Source organism: Anopheles nili, chromosome 2 (genome assembly GCF_943737925.1).
Source record: "Anopheles nili chromosome 2, idAnoNiliSN_F5_01, whole genome shotgun sequence".
NCBI classification, from domain to species: domain Eukaryota; kingdom Metazoa; phylum Arthropoda; class Insecta; order Diptera; family Culicidae; genus Anopheles; species Anopheles nili.
The window spans coordinates 40,039,497-40,065,385 of NC_071291.1; the positions used below are offsets into that span (position 1 = coordinate 40,039,497).

Consider the following 25,889-nt stretch of genomic DNA (forward strand, 5'->3'; position numbering starts at 1 on the left):
TCAGGCGCTGCTTGCTAATGCTCTCATGCGCTGCAAACGCTTTGGGGCGCACGCTTTTTTTCTGTACCAACGCCATAAGGGTGCTTTCCAGGATAAAGCTGTCTCTAGGATAAAGGCACTGGATATTGTGCCAGAATTGCACAAGCAAATGTAGCCGTAAGTAAGCATATGGCTAGCTGTTTTTCTACAGGACATTCACCAATGAGCTTTCGTTGCAAGGTTTTGTTTTTTCATTTCAAAACAACATTTTTCACTAATACCAAGCATTTTTTTCTGATTGTTGATCGGTTCAATTGCTGTTGTAGAAGGGTATATCTCTGAAAGAGTATCCATGTTAAAGCTCGTCCTTTATTTAAATCGGAAAACTGAATTTATAAAAAAACACAATAAAGTAATTTCACACAAATGTGACGATATTTGGACCAAAATTAACCGCATCAAGTATGGCTTAAGCATGCTCCACAACATTTCAAAGAAAACTGCGCACAGTTTGGGAAACACCCAAGCAAACGGAGGTTTAGGTAATAAAAAGGTGACCACAGAAAAGTTTGTGCAAAGGATGCATGAAATTGCTTCAATATGTTTGCCGCTTAAGCAAAACTTCCACCAACAAACGCCAAGCAGCTTCTCGGCTGCCCGTCGCAAGCTAACTTTTAATCCTGCCTGTGGCTTGCGTTGTTAGGGGATCCTTCTCTTTGGCCGGTTAATAATGCTGTCCGTGTCCAGGGGATTGATGAAAAAAGTTGAATTGCTTTTCCTGTTTACCGTGGCCATCATGCGGCCAGCGTCTTGGCACACACAGGTTTTTAATCGGCTTTTTCCTCTTCTTTATTTCTTCCAGTTTGTACAGCGCGCATCGCCGCATCCTTAACGCGCTCCGTAAGGTCCGGGGAACAGCTTCATCGCTCGCGGATACTCGCTACTACTACTACTACTCGTGCAAAAACGCTCCAGAATGTCCACCAGCACCCAGAAAGGGATGTGAAACGGCACGTGGTGGTGTTTCAACACGGTTACTATCACCGACGATGCGGCAATGAGCCGGCCGCGATCGTTAACCGATCGGAGAAGCCATCGCAGCCGGCTACGGCCAACACCAACACCACTACAGTTCGCAACGATCACCGGGTTGCCAGCGATGGTGACAGGCGCCACAAGTCGCTTCGTGGCGGCACTCAACCACACAACAGCCACTCTGGCTCCATCTCGCGTGCTCGATCTACCGTACGATCGTCCGAATCGAGCGCTCGCTGTCACCGGATCGACCAGTGTTGCCAGCACTGGATCGCTCAACGTCAGTGCGACACCAGAGTCCGGTGTGTCCGTTGCTGTAAGCGGACGAGCGTACGATCCGTCGCTAGGCGATGTTCGTTCGCTGTACAAACCGCTGGCGGCTACCATCACCACAGTGAACCGGGCCGCCGAACAGGTGCTCCTTTCAACCGTCCGTCCGTCGACGCTGGCTGGCATCGAGGGAAGTGTCCTTGCTGGCAGCACACTGGTGGGCGAGTTTGGTTCAACGGCCAGCAGCAACAGTGCCACCGGTGTACCGATCGACCCAAGTCCGAAGGCAATGGACGAACACTTCCTCATCGCGAATTGGCAGGATTGTGTGGTCGTGGTGTTATTCTGCCTGCTGATCGTGGTCACCGTGATCGGTAATACGCTTGTCATCCTGTCGGTGATCACGACGCGTCGCCTGCGCACCGTTACCAACTGCTTCGTGATGAGCCTGGCCGTGGCGGATTGGCTCGTCGGTATTTTCGTGATGCCACCAGCCGTCGCGGTGCACCTGATGGGTAAGCATGCATGACACACACCATATGGTTCCAGGGTTCCACCGTTGTTGTGCTGGTGAGTGTATCGCCATTCCCGGTTTACCACCAGCCTGGGAATCGCACGAAATAATGCGGCCATCATGCCTCGTGCCCTTGTGCGAATGTGTGTCCGGCTGCGAGGGCACCACGAAATGGAATTTTTGGTAAACACACTCGATTTGACACGAGTGTAAATAAACAACGTACCGATTTGCGGTGTGCGATGGTGTGGGTTTTTTTCCATGCCCTTCAGCTCGATGGAGGAAAGGCGCAACTTTCTGCTTCGCAACGGTTGCTGTTGCGGTAAAACCGTGGCACAAAAATGTCAGGTTCGTTTGGAAGTTTTTCGAGAGATCATCGTCGTTCGAACTGCGGCGCGGGCATCAACTGCCGTTAGCGTCTTTGCAGGCGCTTGCCGTACCGGTACGCCGGTGGTTTGTTGTGGCTTTCGAGGCGAAGGATCCTTTCGGGCTGACGCCAAACAAAGTGTGCTCGTCTCAACTCTTCCCATTATGGGCCGGTCGAGATGAAATTAAGAAAGTTTCTGTTTGTACGCCTCTTTGTGACCTCTTCGAGTTCGGTTTGGGGTTCGTGTGCCACTAGAAAACGCGCCGTATTTACCAGGCCACATAGCGAGGGCAAAGGAAATAGCCACCGTTGTTGGTTCTCATTTTCGGTGGGAATGTTGCGCCGGATAAATCGGTTTGAAATTTAGTTATTTTTTTTTTCGCCAACCCCAAAATTTGCAACACAATCAGTTCGTGATTGCTCGATTGTGATTGTGCCGAACGAAAAGTTTATGTAATTACTGTGATTGCGAGAAGAAGCAGACAAAAAAAAAACCCATCAATCGTGCGGCAATACAAAGCTCCGAAAAGTTGATTGCCTGCAATTGTTTGGCGTAAATAAATGTTCCTCCCGGAGTATGAAAGGTGCTGCATTCTTGCTATTTTTTCTTTGCAAGGATCGCCCGTCCGTCCTTGCGTTCGCTATAATTCAATGAATTTTGCTCTTCCAGTCCGCGTCAATCCGGATTAGCAAACAAGCAGATAAGATAAAGCATCGTTTTGGCTTTTTTTTGGGAAAAATAAAACCCACCTTGCTGTGCTTTATTTCAGCTACCCATTTAAGCCCACTTAACCGTGCGACACACAATCCGAATTTGACGAACCTTGGTCTGTCTGCACGTGCCACGCTCCCAAAATGTCGCCAAATTTACCTTCCACGAGCTGGGCCGTTAATTTGATGAACCTTTTTCGACTCCACCGGCGGTATTTGAACGGGTGGTAAGGGTTTCTCTGGATCAGAAAACCACCGAGCTGCGCACACAGAGTTTCCATTTTCCACCGGGGCTATTTAGTCCATTAGTGCGGCGTGGATTGCCAATCTCGCAAAGTACTGCCCGCGAACAACTGACTGCAGGGTTCTTTCAGATAAATTCGTCATTATTTGTGTTCGCCGGACCTCGGGTGCCTTCTTGGTATGCAAATAGCGCATGCCGGCCTTGATTGGCATCCGTTTCTCTTGCCCGCTGGGAAGCGCTCGTTTAATTTTCTCCCGGTATTCCAATTTCTTCTAATTGTATAACCGCTAATGTTCACCCCACCAAAGTGGTCTCGGTCGGTCAGGGCACAAAAGTGCATTTTGGATGCTGAATTACATCGCCGGACCTTTTTTGCTTCTTCTTCTGCTGCTTTTCCCTTATTTCTCCTTTTGAATTGTGCATTCCAAAAATGCGCTCGGTCAGCTAGGAGGCGGATTCATCCCACTGATGAAGTTTGCCTACCCTACCGGGACGTGAAAGGATGCGAACGATGGGTCAGCCATTTATAGCCGCTTCACTTTTAATCTCCCAACCACGCGACAGAGTCACGACCTGCAGCGGTTTTTGTGTGTATTTATTTCAAAATTTCCTTTTAATTTTCATTTCCTTCGGCCCGCTCATTGCCTGCCCGTCTAATGCAACCCGGGTTTTCCGTTCGGTTCCGTTTCCCTTTCACCCAAAGCCGGTTCGTTTACCGGTTTGCCGTGTCACACTAGAACATGACTGACACATAAATTGTTTGCTTTACCCAAGCTACTTGCCCGTTCACTGTTAGCCAGGGGGTCTTGAGCTCCCATTTCCCCAACCATTTTACAGATACTGATATTACATTTTCACTGCAGCCCCCGATTGAACCCCGATCGCGATCCCTCCCATCGATACCACCCCCATCTAAAACATATGAACCGTCGAACCGTGATCGGTGATATTACGTTCCAAGACAAACATCCTTGCCAGGACGTCACACAACGTTCGGGCGCTCGGTTGTTTTCGTGTTTTTCCCGTCCAACACGCTCCGTACGCTCATTCGCTCGGTGTACTTAAGAACCGGGGATGATGTAATAACCCCATGCATCCAGCTCCAGCTCACCCTTCGGCCCGGGGGTTTCGATTTGTTCCGTGTTTCATTTGCTCGTTTGTCATTCAAATTTCGTTTCTCTTTGCTTCCCAGGCTCCTGGCAGCTCGGATGGATTCTGTGTGATATATGGATCTCATTAGACGTACTCCTGTGTACAGCATCAATTCTTAGCCTTTGTGCTATTAGTATAGATAGGTATGTATAGCTGTAACGCGTGTTTTTTTTTGTCTCTCCCCATGCAAGGATATTTCTAGCTCACCTTTTCCCATACCACCGATGGCGCGCCAGTAATGCTAAACTGTTCGCTTCTCGAACATTTTCCGAGGAACATCCTTTCGATCGGCCATCATCGCGCTCCATCGTCCATCGGATCCGTACACCATCACGGGCTCTTTGGAGAGCTTGTTTGGCGGTTCCAACGCCATCATCCGGCAGCTCACGCGTAGAATCGTGACGTAAAGTCGACCCAATAGCGCGGTAACCGGTTCCGACACCTGCGCTTTTCCGTACGCCGACGACGTGTCAAAGCAACGTTAAAGGAAAAAAACAGAACCATTCTCGACGTGGCGCGCCTGGTTTTCCACACGATCGCTTTATATTCCGAACAGGACGACCGTTGTTTCTGTGTGCTTGCATGGTCGCCTGGGAACGATAAATCGTCGGTTTGCGCGAGCGTGCTCTCATGTGCCTGATGTGACGGTACATCGCAGCGGTAATGGACCTTCTTTGCTGCATTTGCCTTTGGAAAAATGTAACGGACAGCCGCAACGATTGCTATGGGGCGCGTTTTTCGCGCACGTTGTTCCCATGTTGAGCATCGGAACCGATGACGACGATTATGACGTTCACACGTGTGGCACATTTCCTTGCGCCCGGGGCCAAACGGTGGGCTTTAAATGTGCTTTTTTGTTTAGCGTATCACAGAATACGCAAGGACATACAAGCTCTCTTGTTTTCTGAGCAATAATGATGTTCATGTGCTTAAGCGAATTGTTGCAGAAGCCACTCTCGTAAGGCAATTGGAAATATCCTTGCGAAGCAACCACCAGTGGGAAAAAAATCCACTTTTACGACTAGACGAGCTCTAGCTAATGCCTGTTTGGTTGCATGGCTGACCCAAAAAAAAAACCGTTATCAGCACTAATGGATAGACGGACGACCACACCGGAGGCGCACTTCCCAACGTACAAACAAAACAAAAAAAAACAAGTAAATGCCCGTACGTAGCTCTCCATCGCACACCAGACGGCATTGTGTACAAGAAACTAGAGCTACAAATACACGCTTTCCTCCGAGGTTCCTCCGCGCCGGCAGCTATTTACACAAGCAACAGTTCGCCTGCAGTTAGTGATAAACTTCGATTGGCAAATTGCTCGGCCCATTATGATTTCGCCCTGCAGCTAAGCAAACGCTTCGGGGCTCATTGCCGGTGGTCCGTGGTCGGGAGGTTTCTTTGTTGGATAAATTGCTTCATCAGCGCTATGGGCGCCGATCGAAAATTGGGCGAATAAGCCGCTCAAATGGCACGATTGCCCACCACCGATAACGGGCAGGGCGCTGGCGTGGCCCTCGTTTGCGACAGTTTTCCTTTTGTCCTGGAACCGGTCACCCGTCTCGCCTACCGCGGGCAGGAAATGGGCCAAGTTTATAAACTCACGAGCCAGTGCGGGAATGGTTTGGAGTGAGTAGTGGGTCAGAAACAAAATACGGAGCCATTGGTTGAGCCTGTTGAAGAGGCTTTATGAAGTCATCACGGCGTATCAGAGGTGTGGCAATCGCTCTAACAAGCCATCCCTGTCAGCTATATCGAGAGAACTGCGAATGGAAAGGTGTCGCGGTTGCTATCAGAGAAATTAATTTCGCCACATTACACGCTTGTGTAATTGTAACGTTTTGAAAATTCATGCGAATCTGGTGTTTGGCTATGAATTCCTTCTTTACAGGCATAATTTGGACGGGCACATTTGGCTGACTAAGCACGGTGGCCTCATTTCGAATGCGTAAAAATATAGAATGGAAGATTTCACACCCATTTGGGCACAATTTATTCCAATACGTTCGTTATTTTCATACGTTCGGGCTGGCGCGTGGCATCAGGATTGAGAAAAAGGGCAGCGAACGAAATTATGCTTATGATAAGTCGTGAGCCTTCTCTTTTGTTTTCCATTCCCTTTTTACGCGTATTGCTTTTCATATCATAACATTCGTTCGATCCATTTTCATGCTCGCAAAAACGCGGGGGCACAAATCATGCGGAATCGGAAGCCATTTTGCTGACACGTGATGGATACATTCGGCTGCGGTGCATTAATTTAGTTCCATTATAATAACATCATTGTAATTACATCGATTCTTGAGGGATTGTTCATATCCAATAATAATATCCATATGCATAATTTATATCAAACGTCATTGGGGATATGATTTCTGTTTTTTTTTGCTCCCCCCTACCATAATTTGTAAAACATACGTCCAAATCTCATCTGCACATATTGGCCTCGCACAGCGCAGGCTGTATGTGCAGAATAAATTACGCCTTTCAGCGCCAACCGCATAAGCAAACCATACCAGAATGCCTATGAATAATTTCACCCAAGTAGGGTACGCGTGCTGGCGTGCTAGAACGAACACGCAGAGCTGAGGCGTGCTTTGAGGTGCAAAATGAGATTTCCCTTCGGCTCCGGTGGAGGGTTTAATATCATTGCTTAAGTGCTTCACGCCTTGGAAAATGTGTTAACGCCACTCGGGCGCGCTGATTCGCCCCCAAGATGATCCCGTGAACGACGCTAACGAAGATAATGAGCGCGATAATGTGCGCCTCGTAGAAACGGGTAAGAAACGCCACAAATTGATTTACATCACGCCGCTATATCGGTTACCATCTCATCACCTTTGCCAACTAGTGCGGGCTTACCGAACGGTAAGGGTGCTCGTAATGGGCTCGCCAGCTGAATACGCCTGCATCGGGATGAGCTTTCTCCATCCCGTTGGTGTGAACTTTTGCCCGGTTTTTCCTCGAGGAGATCAAAAATTTGCAGGACAGCAGCGAAACATTCGTCGGTGACAGGAGTCGGCGTCACGCTTGCAGCTCCGGGCCGATTATGGTCTGAGCTGTAACCGCGATGGTGCTGTGCAACGAGTTGCATAGTTTGGAAATTTGATTACGCGAGGCCAATGGAACGTCTAACTTAATTAAAAGTACGACGCTGGCACGTTCGTCCCGGTGACGTTTATGACGATGGAACTGTGGAATTAATTTATTGCAAACTTTCTCATTTTGCTGGAAATGTTTCACGGAGCAACACAACTTTAGCATAGCGCTTTCGGTTTTGCTTCTTTTTTTTGTTGTTGTTCCAGCTGTTGTTGTATTTGCTGCACATCTCAAGGTAAACCGTGTACCGATAATCTCACCACCGCAAACCACAGCGCCAAATTGGGGCTGAAAGTAAAATTGTACCACTCACCCGAAGCCATACTGGATGAATTCCATAATCATAATGCCACCCTGGCGTGGCACTCTAAACCCCGCAAAAGAAGACTAATTAATCAGCTTATCCCATGCCATGCTCCTGGATCAAACGTAACACCACCAGGTGGGTGGATTCCACGTGCCGTCGGGGAAAAACCACACAATTTGTGCCAGTGCCCGCAAGCGATTTTTGCGCCCTCATTAGGTGCCATCGCGGAACGGAAGCCACCTCCCCCCGGAGGCGTGTAGCGCGTGATTTCACACAAACAAACCTAAGCTGGAAGACGCCCGGGCGTTGAATAATTGAAAACACTTCCTTCCCGGGAGTGTTTCGTGGTGCGATTGAAAGACCACCTTAAAGGTGACAAAAGGCAACTCGCTGGCGTCGCGCGGCCAAGGGCGCTGGATTTCCGGTGACCGATTTGCATAATTTAAGCGTCTTACAGCAGGCACTGCTCCTGGCAAAAGCAAGCTTCAGTTGTGAGCCCAAAATTCAAGCAAATATGGCATGCCTTGAATTCACGCGTGAACCCAGCGCCACGTGGTGCCTACCTGTTTCCGGTACGCGGGAAAGCGAGTACTTTGAAGTTTGCACAAAAACAAAATCAAACAACGCGCTGGGTGAACGAGAAAATGATTAGCGCCAGACAGTTGCCAGAAAATGGAGCCCTTTTTTGAGGGGTAGCAGCTCTCTTTGAACACGTGCAACAAATGCTGGCTTTTCGCTCAATTCATTAGATGGGTTGGTACGCGATAGAAGCTTAAATTGGTGGTGCTTTCTTTGAAATTCCGTGTAAATGCTGAGCATCGTGAAAAGGGTTCGTGTAATCCGGTGCGTAATCTGGTTAGCAGACATTCTGTGAGCTGCATGTTTTATTTTGCGTGCCAGCGATTTGCTGCAAAAGCTCCATTACCCGACGGTAATGGTTCGGGTTAATATGCTTCGTAAATAAAATATCGTCCCATAGTTCTTTCTTCATCCCTCATTAGCTCTACAAGGTACCGGGCGTCTCCATGGCTACGGCTGCCTAAGCACTTGCCCATCGTCGACGGCTACTGCGATTCTGTCAATTAGTCTAATTGTCCCTGGCTTACTCCTGAACACAGAAGCATCCACAACACAGCCACGCACACACACACACACACACACACACTGATAACCGTATCCGATACGTTGTGTATTCGCAGATATCTAGCCGTTACGCAACCGTTAAATTATTCCCGTCGCCGGCGCTCGAAACGGTTGGCGCTGCTGATGATTCTGGTCGTGTGGGTCCTAGCGCTGGCCATCACCTGCCCACCGATTCTCGGATGGTAAGCGCTTTAGTCTGTCTCTTGTTTTGCCTCCATCCCTGGTTAATGTTGACATCCTTTTTTTCCTACCACCAACAGGTACGAACCGGGCCGCCGTGAGCTAGACCAGTGCCGGTACAACCAGAACGAAGGATACGTGGTGTTCTCAGCCATGGGTTCGTTCTTCATCCCGATGACGGTGATGGTGTACGTGTACGTCCGGATATCGTGTGTTGTCGCCTCCCGGCACGACAAGATGACGGAGATCGAGGTGCACAAGGTACGTTAGCCAAGGTAGACACGGCACGGTAGGGCCAGACTACCAGAATACGCCCCGGATTATGGTTTAGCGAGGCTCCCGGTACGGGACCAACCGTACAGACGGCTGCTGAATATTAATAGAGCCACCGGTTGCGAGTGACAGAATTTCCTTGAAGAAGAGGCTTTTGATGCACGCCGGAACAGTCGTGGCGTCCTCTGCGCGGTGGCGGGTTATTTCCGGGACGGAAGAAAACTCGAGCCGTTTGGCAAACATGCCGATTTATTCAGCACAATTGTCGGTGGTGAAAAGAAATCAAATGGTTTATTGAACGCAGCCTACCGGAGTCGTTTGTGGGCAAACAAATGTCATGTTTACATGCCGTTTATTGCCGGCAGGGTGAATGTAAAAGACATCTTGTTTATTTTTCGTAAGGATATATTTCTTCGCTCAGTTCAGACTGACGCAATTTCAGCTTCCTCCCGACGGATAGGGACGACTTTAAGAGTGATGTTAAAATATCCTCAAAGCCCCGTAACCGAAAAGTGTCAATTCACCACAAATGTGGCTACATCATCAAGGCTCTGAACTATTGCTGGATAAGATAATATTAAGATACCCTGGTGCAGGTGAGAATGACCCTCCCAAATGACGCATCTAATATGCAAAATGATTAGTTATAAACTTTATAAATTATCTTTTGTCCTTTGAAGACCCTCGGCCAGCTCGGTATCTCACTCGGTGATGCTTTGCATCAAACGAAAAGAAAAGACAATTAAATTATGACCAAACCACGGCTCCGTTCTTGAAACGGCGTCCATTATCCCTCAGTTAGGCACCCGACCTCGATCAGGCCACTAATTAATTAGCTAATGAAATTAACCACGCATAAAATCGAGTTTGCCAAACGATGCTTTCCACAGCCGAACGCACTTTCACCCGAGGAAAAAAAAAGTCCTCCAGTGTCGCAGAAATCGTGCAATCTCATTGTGACAAAATTATGCGGCACACTGCGGGGCACATAAATTCGGTTCCCGTTGCCCATCGGTTTGGCCGGGCCGTGCCGTGCTAATTATCCTCGAATGACCGCGCTCGTTTGCTGCTAAATCCACACCAACCGGTCGGGCTTATCGTGTTCTTTCTCTTTCTTTCTTCCACCCCCCAACTCTCTCTTGCAATCGGGCGCGTGTCAACGCGGTTTCAGAAAAGTCATCGCATCCGCGAACCCGAAGAAGATGGCTATCAGTCCGAGCTGGATCCGATCCCGCTCAGCCCCAAGCGAAAACGCTCCTCATCCCAGCTGTCCACGGGCACGACCACCTACGTGGCCCAGCTAGGGCCACCAGCGCACGACGAGAAACCACCAGCCAAAAGAAACCAGCACAAAAACGGCCACTACGAGCTGGTGGACATGAGCGGCTCCTGTCCGGGTGGAGCGCTCGGAAAAACCACACCCCATCCGAACGGGGTAAACGACGAACCATGCCAGGAACCGTGCGGTGAAGGCCCAGCCCCAAACACCGTGATCGGTGATCCCGGTGATGGCGTTGGTGGTGGAAGTCCTACGGACGGGTCACAACCCAACACCGGCACTACGGCCAATTACGGTCAACTGTCCTCACCGGTTGAGCTTTGGTCGGCTTCGGACCACAGCGTTTTCAATCAACCAAGCCACAAACCGCAATCCCATTCTCCGGCGGCAATGGGTCCGAGCTGTGCTACGCCACCGAGCGCGAACCACGCGCAACAACACTACCACCATCATAATCATCACCATCATCATCATCATCACCATCATCAAGCTCTCGATGGGCGGCCAACGGCGGCGCTAGCGGCAGCGGGTGGTCTACGACGGAACAACACCGTCAACACGTCGATGACGGCATCGACGGGCAGCTCGGTGCAGCTCGTCGGAGGCCGGACATCCGGTGGGAACAACATCCGCGTTCACCAGAAGTCGCTCTCGTCGCGCATCTCATCGATGAAGCGCGAGAACAAGACGACACAAACGCTCAGCATCGTGGTGGGTGGGTTCATCGCCTGCTGGCTCCCATTTTTCATCCACTACATCATCACGCCCTTCCTGCCGAAGGACTGGACCGTACCGAAGTTGGGCGAGTTTTTCACCTGGCTCGGGTGGATCAACAGCGCGATCAATCCGTTCATTTACGCGTTCTACAGCGTCGACTTTCGGGCCGCTTTCTGGCGCTTGACTTTGCGCCGGTTTTTTCGCGACAGCGAGAAAGCACCGTTCGCGAACATCCACAACCTGTCGATGAGGGCTCGATGAGGCGTCCTGGTGGCCTGGTGACACACCCGGTGGGAGTGCATTCGTGCGTGGTGCAAATGCATCTGAATTGCACTCCGCTGGATGTCTGGAAGCGTGTGTTCGAAACCATCCGTCGGCCAAATTGGGCGTTGGCCGATGGGTGGTTAAAAATAAGCATTCGCGTGTCCGAGTGGTTCGGATGCGGGCAGGACCTAACTTTTGCCCGTATCTGCCCATTCGCCTGGCAACGCGTGCCGGAACGGCTGACTATGGAAGTCCTTCATCAACCCGCAGCATGCAGAACGGCTACACGTCACCATTTCGGGACAGTGGAAGTGGTGTATGGTGCCTTTTATCCGTTCTCAAACCGACGGCCGAGTGTGTTTCGCTTCATCCGCATTGTGTGATGCTTTGCTAGATTCAAAAATTTCGAAATAGCTTCACTGTCTCGATTCAATGAGCCCCCAATTGCATGGTACGGGCTCAACCACGGGCTAACAGTAATCAAAAACCGTTGCTAAGCAACCTCTAGGGCACGTTTTGTCTTGTGTTAGTTGACGAGGAGAATTTTGTTTTTTTTGCATCATTTTTTTTTCTCTACATTCGTACAGGTGGAACAGTAATGAAAATAATGAGCAAAATGCTCGTTCCACCACCGAAAAGAACACGTGAAGTGATACACGCACAAAAAAAAGCCCTCACGCGGAAGTAATCATTCCATTGAAGGAGCACTCGTTGAGTGGTTTTTTGTTTCCCCTCCTTCTGATTTCTGATTTCTAACGGTTGTCAGTACACGAGAGGCACATTCCTTCGACGTACGGTTACCGTACGCGCTGAGCCGTGCCCGAAAACGAAGATAAAAGAATCTCCATTCGACGGGATACGCAAAGACTCATCCCCCGAACGGAAAACGCCTACCAGCAGCCAAAACGGCTACATGTTCCTGCGTCGATCCTTACACAACTCGCTTCATCAACGCGGGCCTGCATCATTAGTTCACACCGTAAACCATCACGTCGGTTTCCCACGGTACAAACGATACGCTTCGTTAAACGTGTTTTTCGCCGGTCGACGCCAAGGTGAACTCGCAAGATGCTCAAGTTCGAGGACACTTTGTACCTGTTTCAAACAACCGCAAGCCGTAGAAGGACACCGTCACAGGTGCGCCTGGTGAGCCAGCTTGGCACGGCCGGTTCCCGCTTGAATGGAAAGCGAAGTGTCATCGCACGCATTTGCCACCATTTTGCAGCGAAAGCTCCTCAGCGGGCGCACCCTTTTGTTCGGCTACCGAGAAGCCGTGGCTTTGTTCGGTTTGCATAATAGCGCGATGCGAACGGATCGCATCGTTCGCCACTGGTGGCGCATGATGGCGGTCGGTCAAAGAAAAGCAGCAAAAGGCAACACTCGAGCGAACGCTCCACCCTTTGATGGGGGCGAGTGACATGGGCACGTTGAATGGTCGCTGAGAGCGACAAACAATTAAACGAAATCCATCACGGCACAGGCGAATGGCATCCCCATGACGGCTAAGTGCACCGAGCAGGAGCTGCATTTAGTTGACTTTGTTTGGCGTTGTTGTTGTTGCTGCTGTGTTTTTAATCTGTTTTTTTTTATTTTTATATCGTTACGCGTTTCCACGAACTGAAACGAAAGGATCCATCCCACGGGCTCGGTATGGATGAACCGTAGTACGCAAATGGGTACACAAGCGTATCATAGCCGGTGCTGATTTAATAATGCCGCTACCATCTGTTTCCAGCGTGCCGGAGAATCCTTTTTTCTTTCTTCCATCGTACGCCTTCTGCCATCCATCATCATGGTATTTTAATTTTTTTTTTGCTTCGCATCGCACAAATGGCTCCGATGGCTCGTAGAAATAAAAAGAAAAGCTCATCTGCTGAATGCAGCCACCACCGCTGCACGAATGGTGCGAATTGATTCGTGCTTGTTTGTTTGCAAGCAACGCAGCTCTGTTGTGCTGGCGCTGAAACAGATACTCCATTAAAATCCCACCGTGCCTGGTGAAACGAGCGAAACAATGCAACGGTGTGATCGCGCGAAAGCTTTAAACGTAACACACAAACAGCGGAAATAAATTGGGGGTGCTTTGAGGATGCTTGAAGCCTGCCAACCAAGCTGCTCTTTCTTTCACTCTCTGTCGCTTTGCCGTAAAGCATGGAACAAGGAGCTGTTGTGTCAATAGGAAAGAATTGTACGTCTGTCAGGTTTTTGCAAGACATTTAGCCGGCAAAATCGTTTAAATCCCAGGAGGAGTGTGTGGACGACATAAGCCCTTCTTGGCGTACGAGCGTCGAGTCTCATTTGGCAACGGTTCATGACAGCCCTCGAGAGAGTGTTGGCTAAAAACCGTAAGAATGAAGGCGAGCCACCAAACGGAACATAGCCAACACGAAGCGTGACGATGTTTGCTCTAGTCTAATCGATGTGAAGGAAACAAATGCGAACTTGGAAAATGGGCGCATTAAGGTGCGAAATATTAAATGAAATTTAAATTACCAAATACACTTTAACGAGTCCGTGAGTGTGCAATGAGCAGCGTGAAGGTGACCCACTGAACGGTAGACGAGCGAACGGATTCGCACATGAGTCGAGATTTAATTCGAAAGAAAGAAAAAACAGCAGATACCCTCTCGCATGCGTGAAGCTTCGCGAACGTGCTTTTTTGTTTTTGTTCGAGTTTTAAATGCCATCTATCGCTGTTGAATTGAATAAAGAGGATTACTATTAGTACGCCCGAGCAGTGTTGATTCACGCGCCAGCTCGTCGCCAGCTGGCCTCCATCCGAACGTTCCACGCTCCCAGACGCGAAGGCTGCTGTGGAAGCTGTGTGGCAAGTTGTCTACTCCTACGATTTCCATACCACGCGATCACGCCCGTCATATTAAGGAACCGAACATTGATATTTCGTCCTGCCATCCACCCTGCTTACAAGCGGAAAGAATGCGACATTCTGACAAGGACGCTCCCTCGTCAGGCAACCGCTAATGGAACCAATTTTCTATTCGTCGTCCACCCTTCCGAAACCCGTTCTATTTCGCTTCTCGCTGCTTGTCGCATGTCCCGTTCCGTTACATTGCATTATGCGGAACGCGCTCCGTTTGGTGACTTCGACACTGATTTGCTGTAAAACCTGCATCAAAAGTCAACCCCTCTTCAAGCGCTCCGAAGAATGTCGATGATCGAAACTGTCCGCGGGATTGGGAAACCGCCCCGGGAAGAGAGGTTGAGGCCGTTAATTTGACAACTGCTACCACTTTCGCTTCATCGATGGTAGCGTGTCGCCGATCCTGCAACCGCGTGTGGGGAGAATGGCGTGAAAATTGGCATGCGAGACGAAGGACATTGTTCTGCTTCCTGCATCCAGCAGCGTTATCCCGATTCGGTCGCTTCGAGGCGGATCGAAAGCAGATCGAATGCCGTTGTCATGGTCGTTAGCTGGTTGGAAAATAAACGATACGAAAAGGAAAATAAAAGCCCAAACATCTTCAACCACACTTGGTGGCGCGCGTGTGGCATAATAGTACAAATAACCCAGGAAATTGACTATTACTTCCGTGAAATCAAATCAGCTCCGAAACACTGAACCGTTACAATCACCTCCCAGGGGATTCTCATAATGCGTGTTCCGAAAATGTCTTGCCACATTTAGTTGCCCATCGATTGTCAATTATAGATTTATTCCGTCAGATTACCAAATTGTGGTTTTAATGCTGCCTTCCTGACTCGACATTGTGCACAATGGAGGCGCGCTTTCCAAGAACTAGTTAAGCTTTTCGTTCACCATTCGACGCAAGACGCTGTGGGTTTCTCCGCATAGATATGCAACTCACGGTTTCATTTAGCACCGGCTGGGGGAGGGTAAAACTGTTGAACCTTTTCAAATCGGCTCGTACTGCGCATAAAATTCCTCGCCACATATGAAACATCCAAGTTGTTTCTGGAAGCGCACAGCAGCTTATAAGAACCCTACCTACATGAATAAGGTGGATGAGAAAATAGAGAATGCCCGCGCTCGTAAACAGTTGCGAGCAATTTTGACCAAATGTTCTCGTATGTTTGAGCTTTGCTGTCGAGCAGAATTTTCTGATCAGATGTAGCATATGCTTATGCACCTTTTTAAGCGCAATTTCACATGAAAAGCGTTTTGATTTGTTTTGTGTCAGATTGAAAGACCTTCGTTTTGCGACCCTATCATTTGTTTATCAGAATTGTAGAGCTAACGCACATTGAAATATTTTGTATATTTGATATACATGGCTTCGATTGATGGAAAAGTTTACTATGAGAACATTACTCGACTTGCGTGTATCTCACTTTGATGCCTGTTCTCTTGGCATTGTAACTGCTAATAAAACTGTGAGATGCAGTGCATTCATTGCACAAATGTAATAGTAGAAAATGGAAACAGAGGGGCACAAAATTTTTTGCGAGCCATGGGACAGACAAACGTATCAGGCAATCTTCTGAATTGAAACAATTAAATCTTTTTAAACTCCTAGGTCAAGCTAAACCGTTAAACCACATCACAAAATATAAACGATTGTTTTTTGTGGTTTTTACTTCGTTTCAGATAATCCATAATAAATTAACCTGAAACAAACGGTTTGTGTCATGAATAAAGCTTTCCTTTAACCTACTCTAAACGATGCCATAAATAAGATGTTAGGCCCATTTCTCGGCCAAGTAAGCTTTCAGAATAGAAAAAGTGTTTTCCATTTTTCACGAAATTTTGCTGCAACTTTTCAAAAGCTCTTCTTTTGAACTTTAACCTTAACGTAATTTTCTATATCTGGAAATCGCGTCCGCAAATCGTGTTCGAAAATATAATACAAAAAGCTCAAAAGCACTCATCAAAAGTTTACCGTTCATGGCGTACCAGGCGCCTCCATCAAGTCAGGGGTACTTCTACTAGGAACGTGTACAATCGTTTATGCGCATTACATCGTAGGCGTAATGCCAACAATCTTTAGAAGCATCTTGTGATATCTCAAAATTACTGTTTACTAAGCTTTCAGCATGTCAGTGCAATAATAAAGTGATCATTAGTTTATTACCGCAAATGATATTAAGTAAATCGAGGGCACCATTCAGCCGAAGTAAATCAAGACCTGCATCAACTTATTTGAACGTAAGCTGCTTTTAGCCTGTCTTTTAGTGCTTAATATAGTACTCCCTAACGTAATCTTAATGTTTTCCATACTGTCTTAAGTACAACGCAAAACGGTGCAATCCCTTGCACGTTGTTATACATCGAAAACATAACCTAAAACGAAGATGGAATGCTGCTGCACTGTTTTATGTTACATTTACATTGTTTTACACTAAGTATTTCAAAGTCATTCGTAAATTGATGACTGATGACATTTTAAATATATATGTATATTTATTCATGACACTGAACGCACCAGAATATCGTTTATTTACGATATTATCCATTAATCACATGTATTCAATACTACCAATCGCTTGCAAATGCATCCTGCTAAAACACCTCTAAACTTTAGGCTTAATTTTGATTTACTACGCTGGCATGATGTGTGTGCTTTTGTAGTTTGCAAACCCATACACAATGCAGCGAAAAAGTTCCACAGAGATTCCACACATGACACCGTACATAGCGCGTAAATGCAACAGTTCGACGAGGGCTTCCCGAGCAGTGAGTGTGAGAGAGCGCGAGCACCTGGAGCAATTTGATGCGATTGGCTTACAGAAATGTTTCATCCTGTAGCACACTCGGCACGTCGTTCGTCCCATTTGTGCCTGTGTTAGCTGGGTTTCCACCCGTGGCGGAGCTGTGTGTGCTATTGTTGCTTAACATCACGCTACCGCACGTGACGGTGGTTGTGATCGTATCCGTGTTAGCTCGGGAGGCGGAAGCTATCCCAGCTGACGAGGACAGTGTTCCGTTGGCGCAGCTGCTGTGGTTTAAGGATCCTCGCACCACTGCCACCGGGAATGTGTTGGTTGGTATCGAATAGGTCATTTTGTATCTCTGGGCTCGTTGCGTGCAGATCCCGTAGCTGTGGGCGATCGAGAAGAAAACTCACGTAAGATCATCTCTCTCTCGATGGGGAAGATCGCCATACTTACTTTGCTAGCAGCGAAAAGAGATCCTTCCGGTACTGCACGGTCAAGATCGCGTACAAGTACGGGTTCGCGCACGAGTTAAGCGGATAAAAGAACACCAGCAGGATCTTCGATTTGCTGACACCGATGAGTGGATACCCGGCGATGGCGGTCAGGCCGAAGAACGCGATCGGTGCCCAACAAGCGAAGTTGGTGAACACCAGCAGGGCCATCTTCTTGGCGACCGTCATCTCACCACTGTGCGCCGATCGAGTTGCCTGACGTGTCTCCTTCCCAAGCGAAAGATAGATCTGGGCGTAGCAGATGACGATCACGACGAACCCGCACCCATTCACGACCAGCACCGTGAGCAGGTAAGCGATATCCCAGCTATCGCGTGTCTCCATCGGCAAGCAGATCGAAGTTGACGAGTAGTTGCTAATGCCGAACAGTGGCATCGATGCCATCGTGAATGCGTACAGCCAGCCCATAATCATGATGTACATGGCGGCCGACAGTTTGATGCGTCGGTTCAGATAGATTGCGTGTGTGATCGCGAACCATCGCTCCACCGTCACGATCGTGAGCGTGAAGATTGACAGGTGGCTGGCGAATACGGTCAGAAAACCAGCCACCTTGCAGCCAACGCCGTACTGCCAGTCGAACGCATAGTTGAAGTACTCGCCCATCGAGTGTGCGTCAATCGAAGCGATCAGCAGCAAGTACAAACCCATGCACAAGTCAGCAAACGCGAGGTTGCAAATGAGGAACTTGGGCACCGTCAGATCGCTGCGGTTGGAGAAAAGCACCACAACCACGGCCACGTTTCCAAACACGGCCAGCAACACCACCACCCACACGGATCCTCGCAGCCAGTGGGAGCCCATGACGTCCTCGCACGGGTTTAGCGCGTCTGGTATTGGGAAACACTTTACGTCAAAAATCCTGCAGGACGAAATAGGTACGAAATATTTCTGGTGAGTAATTGAACGACTTTTTCCAACGAACTGCTACGGCGCACTTTGTATTGCAAAGCCAACGGTGAAGTTCAACCCAGTTGTAACCCAGGCTTGAACCATTCAATCAGTTCTTATTAAACCATAAAGGACAATTAAACGTTTCACAAAAGGCAGCATGGTACATGGTTAAAGCAGTACAAGAAAAAGCTCCTACATGCCATACATTTTCAAGAATACATGGTTCATCAGACAGCCATGTCTATGAATAGACAGCTGAGACTCTACATTTGCCTTTCAGTATTATTTCTAGGAAAATGTCCCATCTCATGCAGCCTATTGTTCTTTCCATCAAGATTAATACGGACAAATATGTACTTTGATGTAGTATGTAGTTGGAACTAATCAAGAAAATGCTTTGTTGAAGGCAATTTTCAATCCAAGCTTTGTGCGGTATGAAGAGACCTCTCATAGGAATTTACTTGGCCATTTCATGCTTCCTTAAGCCAGACAGCACACCTACATTCGACCGGAATATTATCCTTAATTACTTCTACTTCTACGGCTTATGGTAAGCATTTGGGAATCTTGCAAATTTTCATGCTACATATTGCACGAAAACTTTTCCACGTTCTTGTTTTCTCATCATGAGCGAACGCGAAAAGTAATAAATGGAACGGGGCGTAAATTTTTGGCTTGAATTACTTTTTATCCTTTCCATATTTCCCTCGTTACTTTTGCAAGTGCCTGTCAAAATGATTGGCACCCATTGGGTCCGTGTTTCGCCCATCGGTGAAGGATACACGCACTCATCTCGCAGCACGCTAAACACAAATTTCATCCGTTGTATGGTTTGAACAATTCTCCGGCTGAACCCTTCAAAGCAATAGCAATTAACTTGGTTGAGGTATCAAACACCGGGCAAAAAACAGTAAGTTCCCAGACTCGTTTCCAACCGTTCCTGACAAATGATACTTACATCGGTGTCAAGTTACCGCACAACGCCTCCATCGACGAGATGTGCGCAACGGTCTCGTGAAACTCGCCCAGCAATGAGTTTTCCGTGTACAGACCACCGCCAGCCATGGCCAGCTCGCTTTCCTCGTCCACCGGCAGTCCGGTGATGGGCAGCAGATAGTTATCATCCACTATCTCACCCATGCGCTTTTCCGACAGATCGATGCCTTTCTGCAGCACACCATTGCTGACCGAACGCGTATCACTCTCGTCGCTCGATGAAAGCCGGAACCAACGGCGAAAGTCTGCCGCCCGACGGCTTCGTCCTTGTTCAAGGACACCCCCATCGGAGGCGGCCGGTGTTTCCGCACTCGAGGCCACCTCGAGCTTGATGCGGGGTGTTGAGTAGCCATTTGCGATGCACTGCTGCTGCACTTCGTAGAACTTCTTTAGGTTGCGCTCGTGGGCGTCGGGATCGTGACGAGCGGGAAACTTGAACGCGCAGCAGTGAAAGGAATGGGTCAGGTAAGCGATCCGCAGGTTCTGTGAAGCAAGGCACAAGAAACGAAAGTTTTGTAAGTACAGCGCGAGCATCGGTATTTGTTTTCGCAACTCGCGCAGCTATTTCGAGGGCGTAATACTGCAAGTTACTTCGCAACTGTGAAAAACTGTTGAAATGAGGGAAGCATGCTTGCTGGCGAATCAATCATAAAGCTTCCGTTAGCGTTATTTTATTGAAAACAAACAAATGCCAAACTAACTTGTCTGCAGTTTGCAGTGGATTCTGTAGGTAATTAGTGTACGAATGAATTTCATGTTGAAGTCGTAAAATCGTGATAAAACCATATTACTATTTAGTTATTGATTCTCTTACAGCATACCCATCCAACTGACTTTCAATCATTTGTTGCTTTGATGTGGTAACGAACCCTAAACGTAGCTTACCTTAAAATTGTACACTGATGGAATGGTTTTGAGCGAATGCGTTTGCTGTATGCGCAGCACTTCTAGCTCGCCCAGCCCTTCGGTCGGCAGATCTTCGATAGCCGTTCCGGAAAGGTCCCTGCCAATAAGATGAATTGGTTCATTGAAGGTTGATTGCCAGCCAAAGCTCCCCGAGTAGCAATCACGTTCGTGCACGCTCTACTTACAGCTCGCGTATGTTGCTGATCCCAACGAAGGCCTTTTCGTGGATGTCTTTCAGCTTCAGGTTCAGTTTTATGCTCCTGGGAACGAGCACCATTGAGAAAAGGATAGCATTAAGGTTCATTCAGTGCGCTATGTTCGCTACACGGTTGCTACATGCTCGATTACTTACAGCGTGGCTATTTCGGAGCCATGAAACGCTGAGCCGTGAATCTCAGTGAGGGCGTTATTATCGAGGATTCTGGAAAATAATCAAACGACCAGTGTTGTATCACACGCTTGTAGCTTTCAACCTGCAGGACGGTACTTACAGCTCGTCAGTCTTCAGTTGTATTGATCGTTCGTATATTTCCCGAATCTGATTTCCATCCAAATCGCTGCGGGAGAAAAGCGTGCACACATACATGATTCGAATGGTTGGCTCGTTACGCGGGCAGGGATTAGCAAAGCAATATACTATTAGCAAAATGGAATGTGCTTCTGTTAAAACCTCTTCAGCCAGGCAACAGATTTTGTTCCATTACGAGATCGGTGGCCCGGTTATGCTCCCACGGCAGTGAACAATGGTAATGATGGTGCAAGTGATGGCGTTGATGATGAGCGTGTTGATGATGAATCATGAACGAATCAGTGCTTGTGAAATAGTTGTTCGCCACATCAGGCAACCTAGATGGAAGTGAACATGTTTGGTGAGTGAAACTGATGCCATAATGATTAAATGGTACTGCCTATGAGGCCTCCTCGGGCGAATATTCTAAATGTATTGGATGCACGCCACCTGCTACCGAACGGACAAACACTAAAACTCTTTTCGTACTCTTTTTGGTGCTTTTTCAGCGCTACTCACACCATGTGCATTATGATATGATCCGACAGAGCGCGCAGATCCGGTACGGCCAGCAGTCCACTGTTTATAATTCGTCTGAGCTCGAGCCACGAGTACATGTAAATAAATGTGAAAATTGGAAATATAGAGAGACGTCATGGCTTCATCAATTCCGCGTTCGTACAGCCGAACAGACTATGGCCTTTTTTTTCTCAATTTAAATCGGGAAATTAATAATCCCAGTGCGCATGGGTAATATCGCTTGGACAACGCAACGCTGCAAATAATAACACACAGGGCAGAATTCAAAAGTTTTGAGCTATGGTTCGAAGAATACATAAATGCGAATGCAACGAGAGTGAACAAATTCCAACAGATGTTATTGGTGGTTCGTAGAGTTTTTACCGCTTTTTTATGCTCATTTGTATTTAAAAAAGATCCATATTTTCCCCCAACACAATAGTGTTAAAGCTTGATGAAATGAGAATTTTATTGCGAGGTTATACTCATATTGTTCGTGTTTTTATTTGATGTTTCATTTCATACTTTCGTAATTAAATTTTTCTTTGAATTGAATTGTTCAAAGCTTGGAAGCAGTACAGGAGCTTTTCATAAACATTTTATATTTATATTTAAGCATTAGAAAGAAGCTAGTAAGTGGATAGCAATGTATGAATTGCTTAATATCATATATTATTATCATTTTGTTGTATGCCTCAAATCGGTAATGCAGTGCTTGAAAAATTCAATATGACTATCAATTATCTTTGAAATACCTTAAATAGAGATGTTATATTTTAATACAATTAATTAGGGAATAAAAAGCTGGTCTGACCACCATGATCTCTACGACAAAAAAACCATTAGATAACCCTGATGAACAGGACGATTATTACATGAGAGCTCGGAATGTTTGTTTTTCGTGGCGTAGCAGCAGGAATTCACTTTGCTTGAAAATGTGAAAAACAAACAAAACCATGAAAACGTGTTTGCTCTGCTCCTTAATAAGGAACAGCATGTTTTACGGGCATCAGGGTCTCCTAATTAAGCACAATATTAGAAATTATTATTTTTCATAAAGCCGTGGAAAATGTTATCATCACATTCCGAAAAATGGTTTTTCTAGTAATAAATTTATTAAAAGCTCAAATTCTAAAGATTGAATATTCATCGAAAACCGATAATTCATAAAGCATAATTTTTTTTATCAATAATTAAATATTTTTCGAAATGCAGCAGTGTTTTAGAACGGTGTTTATTGCACTAAAAACCGTTTACATTTGTACAAACACATATGTGGTTTGAACAAAGGTTTGCTATTTACCTTCTGTCTATCAACCTGAATTCTCTTTATTCCACTGAAAACCACACAATAAAAGGCATATTTGAAGCCAATCCACAATGCTGTGGACTTAAATAAAAACGCACCAGCTCATGGGCAAATGGCAATGACTACTGTGATTCCAGTGCGGCAGGTCTTTTCCATCCCTCGTTTGCTCTTTCAAGAGGACCCTTTTTTTTTGTTAAGAATCTGCTTCAATTGACAAACTTTTTTGTGAATCAAAATTTTCACAAGCAAACGCTAATCAAACTTGTTGCCAAACGTCTAGCAACGGTCAAACCATACCATGGCTACGGACACCCTCGGAATCTTTTTTTCTTCTTGGTACTAGTACTGGCATGAAGCTCAATTCTATCTGACCTGTCAATTAGTACGTCCGAAGCTCCCGAGCTCTCCCCTCCGACGTCCCCAGCAAAGTTAGTGGCAATAGAAAAAAAAATCTTTCGTTAGCTACGTGCTGAATAAAGTATAGCATCTTCTAACGTCTTCGACCGCAACGCTCACACGCCATCGTATACCTTCGTGAAGTGTGTGAATAAAAGATCAGTTCATTCTTTGGCCCTCATCACTTTCTTTTTTTTTTTTGCAAAGAGCCCTCTTGTAAGCAGCCAAGCTTGAGGTTTTGAGGTTGAAAGAAAGCATAGATAACGAAGCTGCTTTCGCACGGCCATGAGCACAATTCTGCTAGTTGCTTTTATTTCTCACCAGGTTTCTGTCCCAAAAAAAAAAACAACAAATGCACCCACCCCAATCGTGCTACTCACAGAGTCTTAAGCTTCGTCGAGATGCCTTCGAACACGTCCGACGGCAGGAACTCAAGTTTGGGTGCGTGCGCGATGTACAACGTCCGCAAATGCCGCAACCGGGCGAAGGCGGCCGGTTCGATGCGATGAAACTCCCGCAGGTAGATGAAGAACAGGTCCTGCAGCGTGTCGGCGTACACCGTCAGTGCGTTCGTACGCAACCGCTTGATGCCCACCTTCTCGAGCGTAAGCCGCTGCATACCGGTCAGCTTCTGGGGCACGCGGACTATCGTCTGGCCCAGGCACCGGCACTGAACCTCACCCAACGCTTCCTCAGTTGAGTTCCAGCAGCGACATTGGCCACGTTTTAGCTCCACCACCGGCATGGGGTCACTTTCCGGTCCACCCGGAACCGGTTGATCCTCTCGATCTGGCTGTCGCAGCGAGTCATTCGCGTCCTGCGGCACGATGTTGGCTAACCCTTCCGGAAGCTCACCGGTCAGCCTTATGGGTGGAGTTGTCGTAGTTACTGATGCGACCGCAACACCACCGGTACCGGTTTCCGGTCCTTCTGACGTCACACGACCTCCCACCAACAGGACACCGAGCAACCACAACCACAACAAGCGCACCACCCTACAAAGCTCTCTGCCTGTCCGCTTCCGGTTCACTGTCATTATTATGCTTGCCACGCGGCAAAAGGGACCGCCGAAAAAGAAAAAGGGTTCGCGTGCCGGAAGTTTGACCAGCAGCCCTGTTGTTTGCACTGTCACAGGCGTTCGGTGTCGCGGATTTCGAGCCGGGCTTTTAAACGACCTTGGAAGTTAAAAATCGACACGAAGCCACTAAACGAAGACGCGTCACACCCGTTGAACTGATGTTACGCACGGTAGCGAACGGTTTATGTGATTTCGTTCTCGAACGCACCGACCCACACCTCACCGGTCGGGACGCGCCGGAAGTCCTGTGCGTGTGTACCGTGCGACCGAAAGCGCCCCAACTGGCTGGGCAACATATTTCGTGACGCTTGATCCGGTGCACACCGGATGGAAGTTTCACTCGAAACTTTCGCGGCACCGGCCGGCGACGTATCCTGGGGAAAACAAGAAACGAAAATCCAATATAAGAGCTATGTTTGTGTAAAACACACGCGCATACATTCACATATTTACGATTATTTTTAAAGCGCGTCTTTTTGGAAGGCGTGGCTGAAAGATTTACAGCAAAGGGATTTGTTTTAAAAGGAACCCATTTTACTCAAAGTTATTGGAAGCGGTAATTTAAATGGTGCTCTAATTGATCTTGGACGATGAACTGAGGCAAATGTTCAGAAATATCAAGCGAATAAAATATATTAGAATCGTTCACATACTATGTTACAGCTTGTACTACAAAACTCAGGCAAACAATAGCATACCCAGACCGGAGATGTCGTATTTCTATCAAAACACAAACACAGCTTCAGCTAGAAACCAATAAAAAACAAGGTATTATTTATTGCCAACGATGAACGAAAACATAAACTGTTCTAATCTAGCTGAAGTTTCGTTCCCTTTCCGGCGTCCTCTTCAAGCCTTATCAAGAAAGCTCGCATCATTACTCGCTCAACGCTCACTTCCAAAACCGTCGGATTATTATTTTTGAAGCAAAGTGTTAGCGAAATGAATAAAGTTTGCATGAGGTTGGGTGGGAAGTTGCCCCTTCCGGTGAGAAATTTCATTATTCGTTAGAGAATTTCCAAGAAGTGCTGATCCGTTGCTTGAATGAAATTAATTCTTACACGAAATTGAGCAATGTGTTCTTTTTCTTATAACTTTTTTTTAGGCCTCGAACCGATCAAAACAGCATCAGTGAAAGCATTTTCTTTCACTGTGACTGTTCCTCGGCCCGATGTTTAGCAAACGAAATTGTGTCGAACTTATGAGTACATTTCGCTTTCTTTTGCGGGCAAAGTTATTTACGTATCGAAGCTGTGTACAGCACCTGTGATTGACCTGCAACCGGAGCTAATTTCATTTACTGCTTCACCGACCATCTCACATAAACAATTAGCAATTATCGCTAATAGTGTTTTCTGTTGGTTGATCCCTCCCCGTAAGACGACAAGCGTCTAATTCCGAGGAAGTTATTTTCATAACACAAGTAACGCACGGTTGCTAACAAGAATCAATGTTGTCGGCGTGCGTGCTTCTATCGCCGAATACCAGGTAACCCATGTCAGTGTAATTATTTCTGACGGTAAATTCATTAATTGTTAGCCAAACGCAGGATCGCTTGCTGGTCGCAAATAAGCCTCCACCGGTCCGAAACTCGATCAAATCT

The 25,889-nt window shown here is 47.2% G+C and overlaps 3 protein-coding genes across 3 annotated transcripts in view; 2 read left to right on the plus strand and 1 right to left on the minus strand.

The window, feature by feature from the left end:
• The window catches only part of LOC128722861 (uncharacterized), a 17,897-nt gene extending 16,857 nt beyond the window's left edge, over positions 1-1,040 (plus strand). The window contains exon 2 of the mRNA XM_053816547.1: positions 842-1,040. Coding sequence (XP_053672522.1) covers positions 842-1,040 — 199 coding nt within the window. The remainder of the gene's footprint in view (positions 1-841) is intronic.
• On the plus strand, positions 1,037-11,531 carry LOC128722872 (tyramine receptor 1-like). Its single transcript, XM_053816558.1, has 5 exons — positions 1,037-1,799; positions 4,313-4,415; positions 8,878-9,003; positions 9,082-9,262; positions 10,446-11,531. Exons 1-5 carry the CDS (start codon positions 1,037-1,039, stop codon positions 11,529-11,531), a joined length of 2,259 nt encoding a protein of 752 aa, XP_053672533.1.
• Positions 11,532-16,590: 5,059 nt separating this feature from the next.
• On the minus strand, positions 16,591-24,244 carry LOC128722882 (follicle-stimulating hormone receptor). Its single transcript, XM_053816569.1, has 9 exons — positions 23,589-24,244; positions 21,504-21,578; positions 20,968-21,033; positions 20,829-20,897; positions 20,662-20,736; positions 20,456-20,573; positions 19,533-20,053; positions 17,622-18,542; positions 16,591-17,551 (listed from the first exon to the last, which is right to left on the minus strand). Exons 1-9 carry the CDS (start codon positions 24,242-24,244, stop codon positions 17,236-17,238), a joined length of 2,817 nt encoding a protein of 938 aa, XP_053672544.1. The 3' UTR covers positions 16,591-17,235.
• Positions 24,245-25,889: the final 1,645 nt, after the last annotated feature.

Bases quoted from the DNA above. Each gene is read 5' to 3' on its own strand.
- LOC128722882 (XM_053816569.1), bottom strand. From the start codon at position 24,244: ATGACAGTGAACCGGAAGCGGACAGGCAGAGAGCTTTGTAGGGTGGTG. The intron at 20,054-20,455 runs GTAAGCTACGTT...CTTGCTTCACAG, and splicing joins CATCAGTGTACAATTTTAAG to AACCTGCGGATCGCTTACCT. The intron at 18,543-19,532 runs GTAAGTATCATT...TTCGTCCTGCAG, and splicing joins TGCGGTAACTTGACACCGAT to GATTTTTGACGTAAAGTGTT.
- LOC128722872 (XM_053816558.1), top strand. From the start codon at position 1,037: ATGAGCCGGCCGCGATCGTTAACCGATCGGAGAAGCCATCGCAGCCGG. The intron at 1,800-4,312 runs GTAAGCATGCAT...TTTGCTTCCCAG, and splicing joins CGTCGCGGTGCACCTGATGG to GCTCCTGGCAGCTCGGATGG. The intron at 4,416-8,877 runs GTATGTATAGCT...GTGTATTCGCAG, and splicing joins TGTGCTATTAGTATAGATAG to ATATCTAGCCGTTACGCAAC.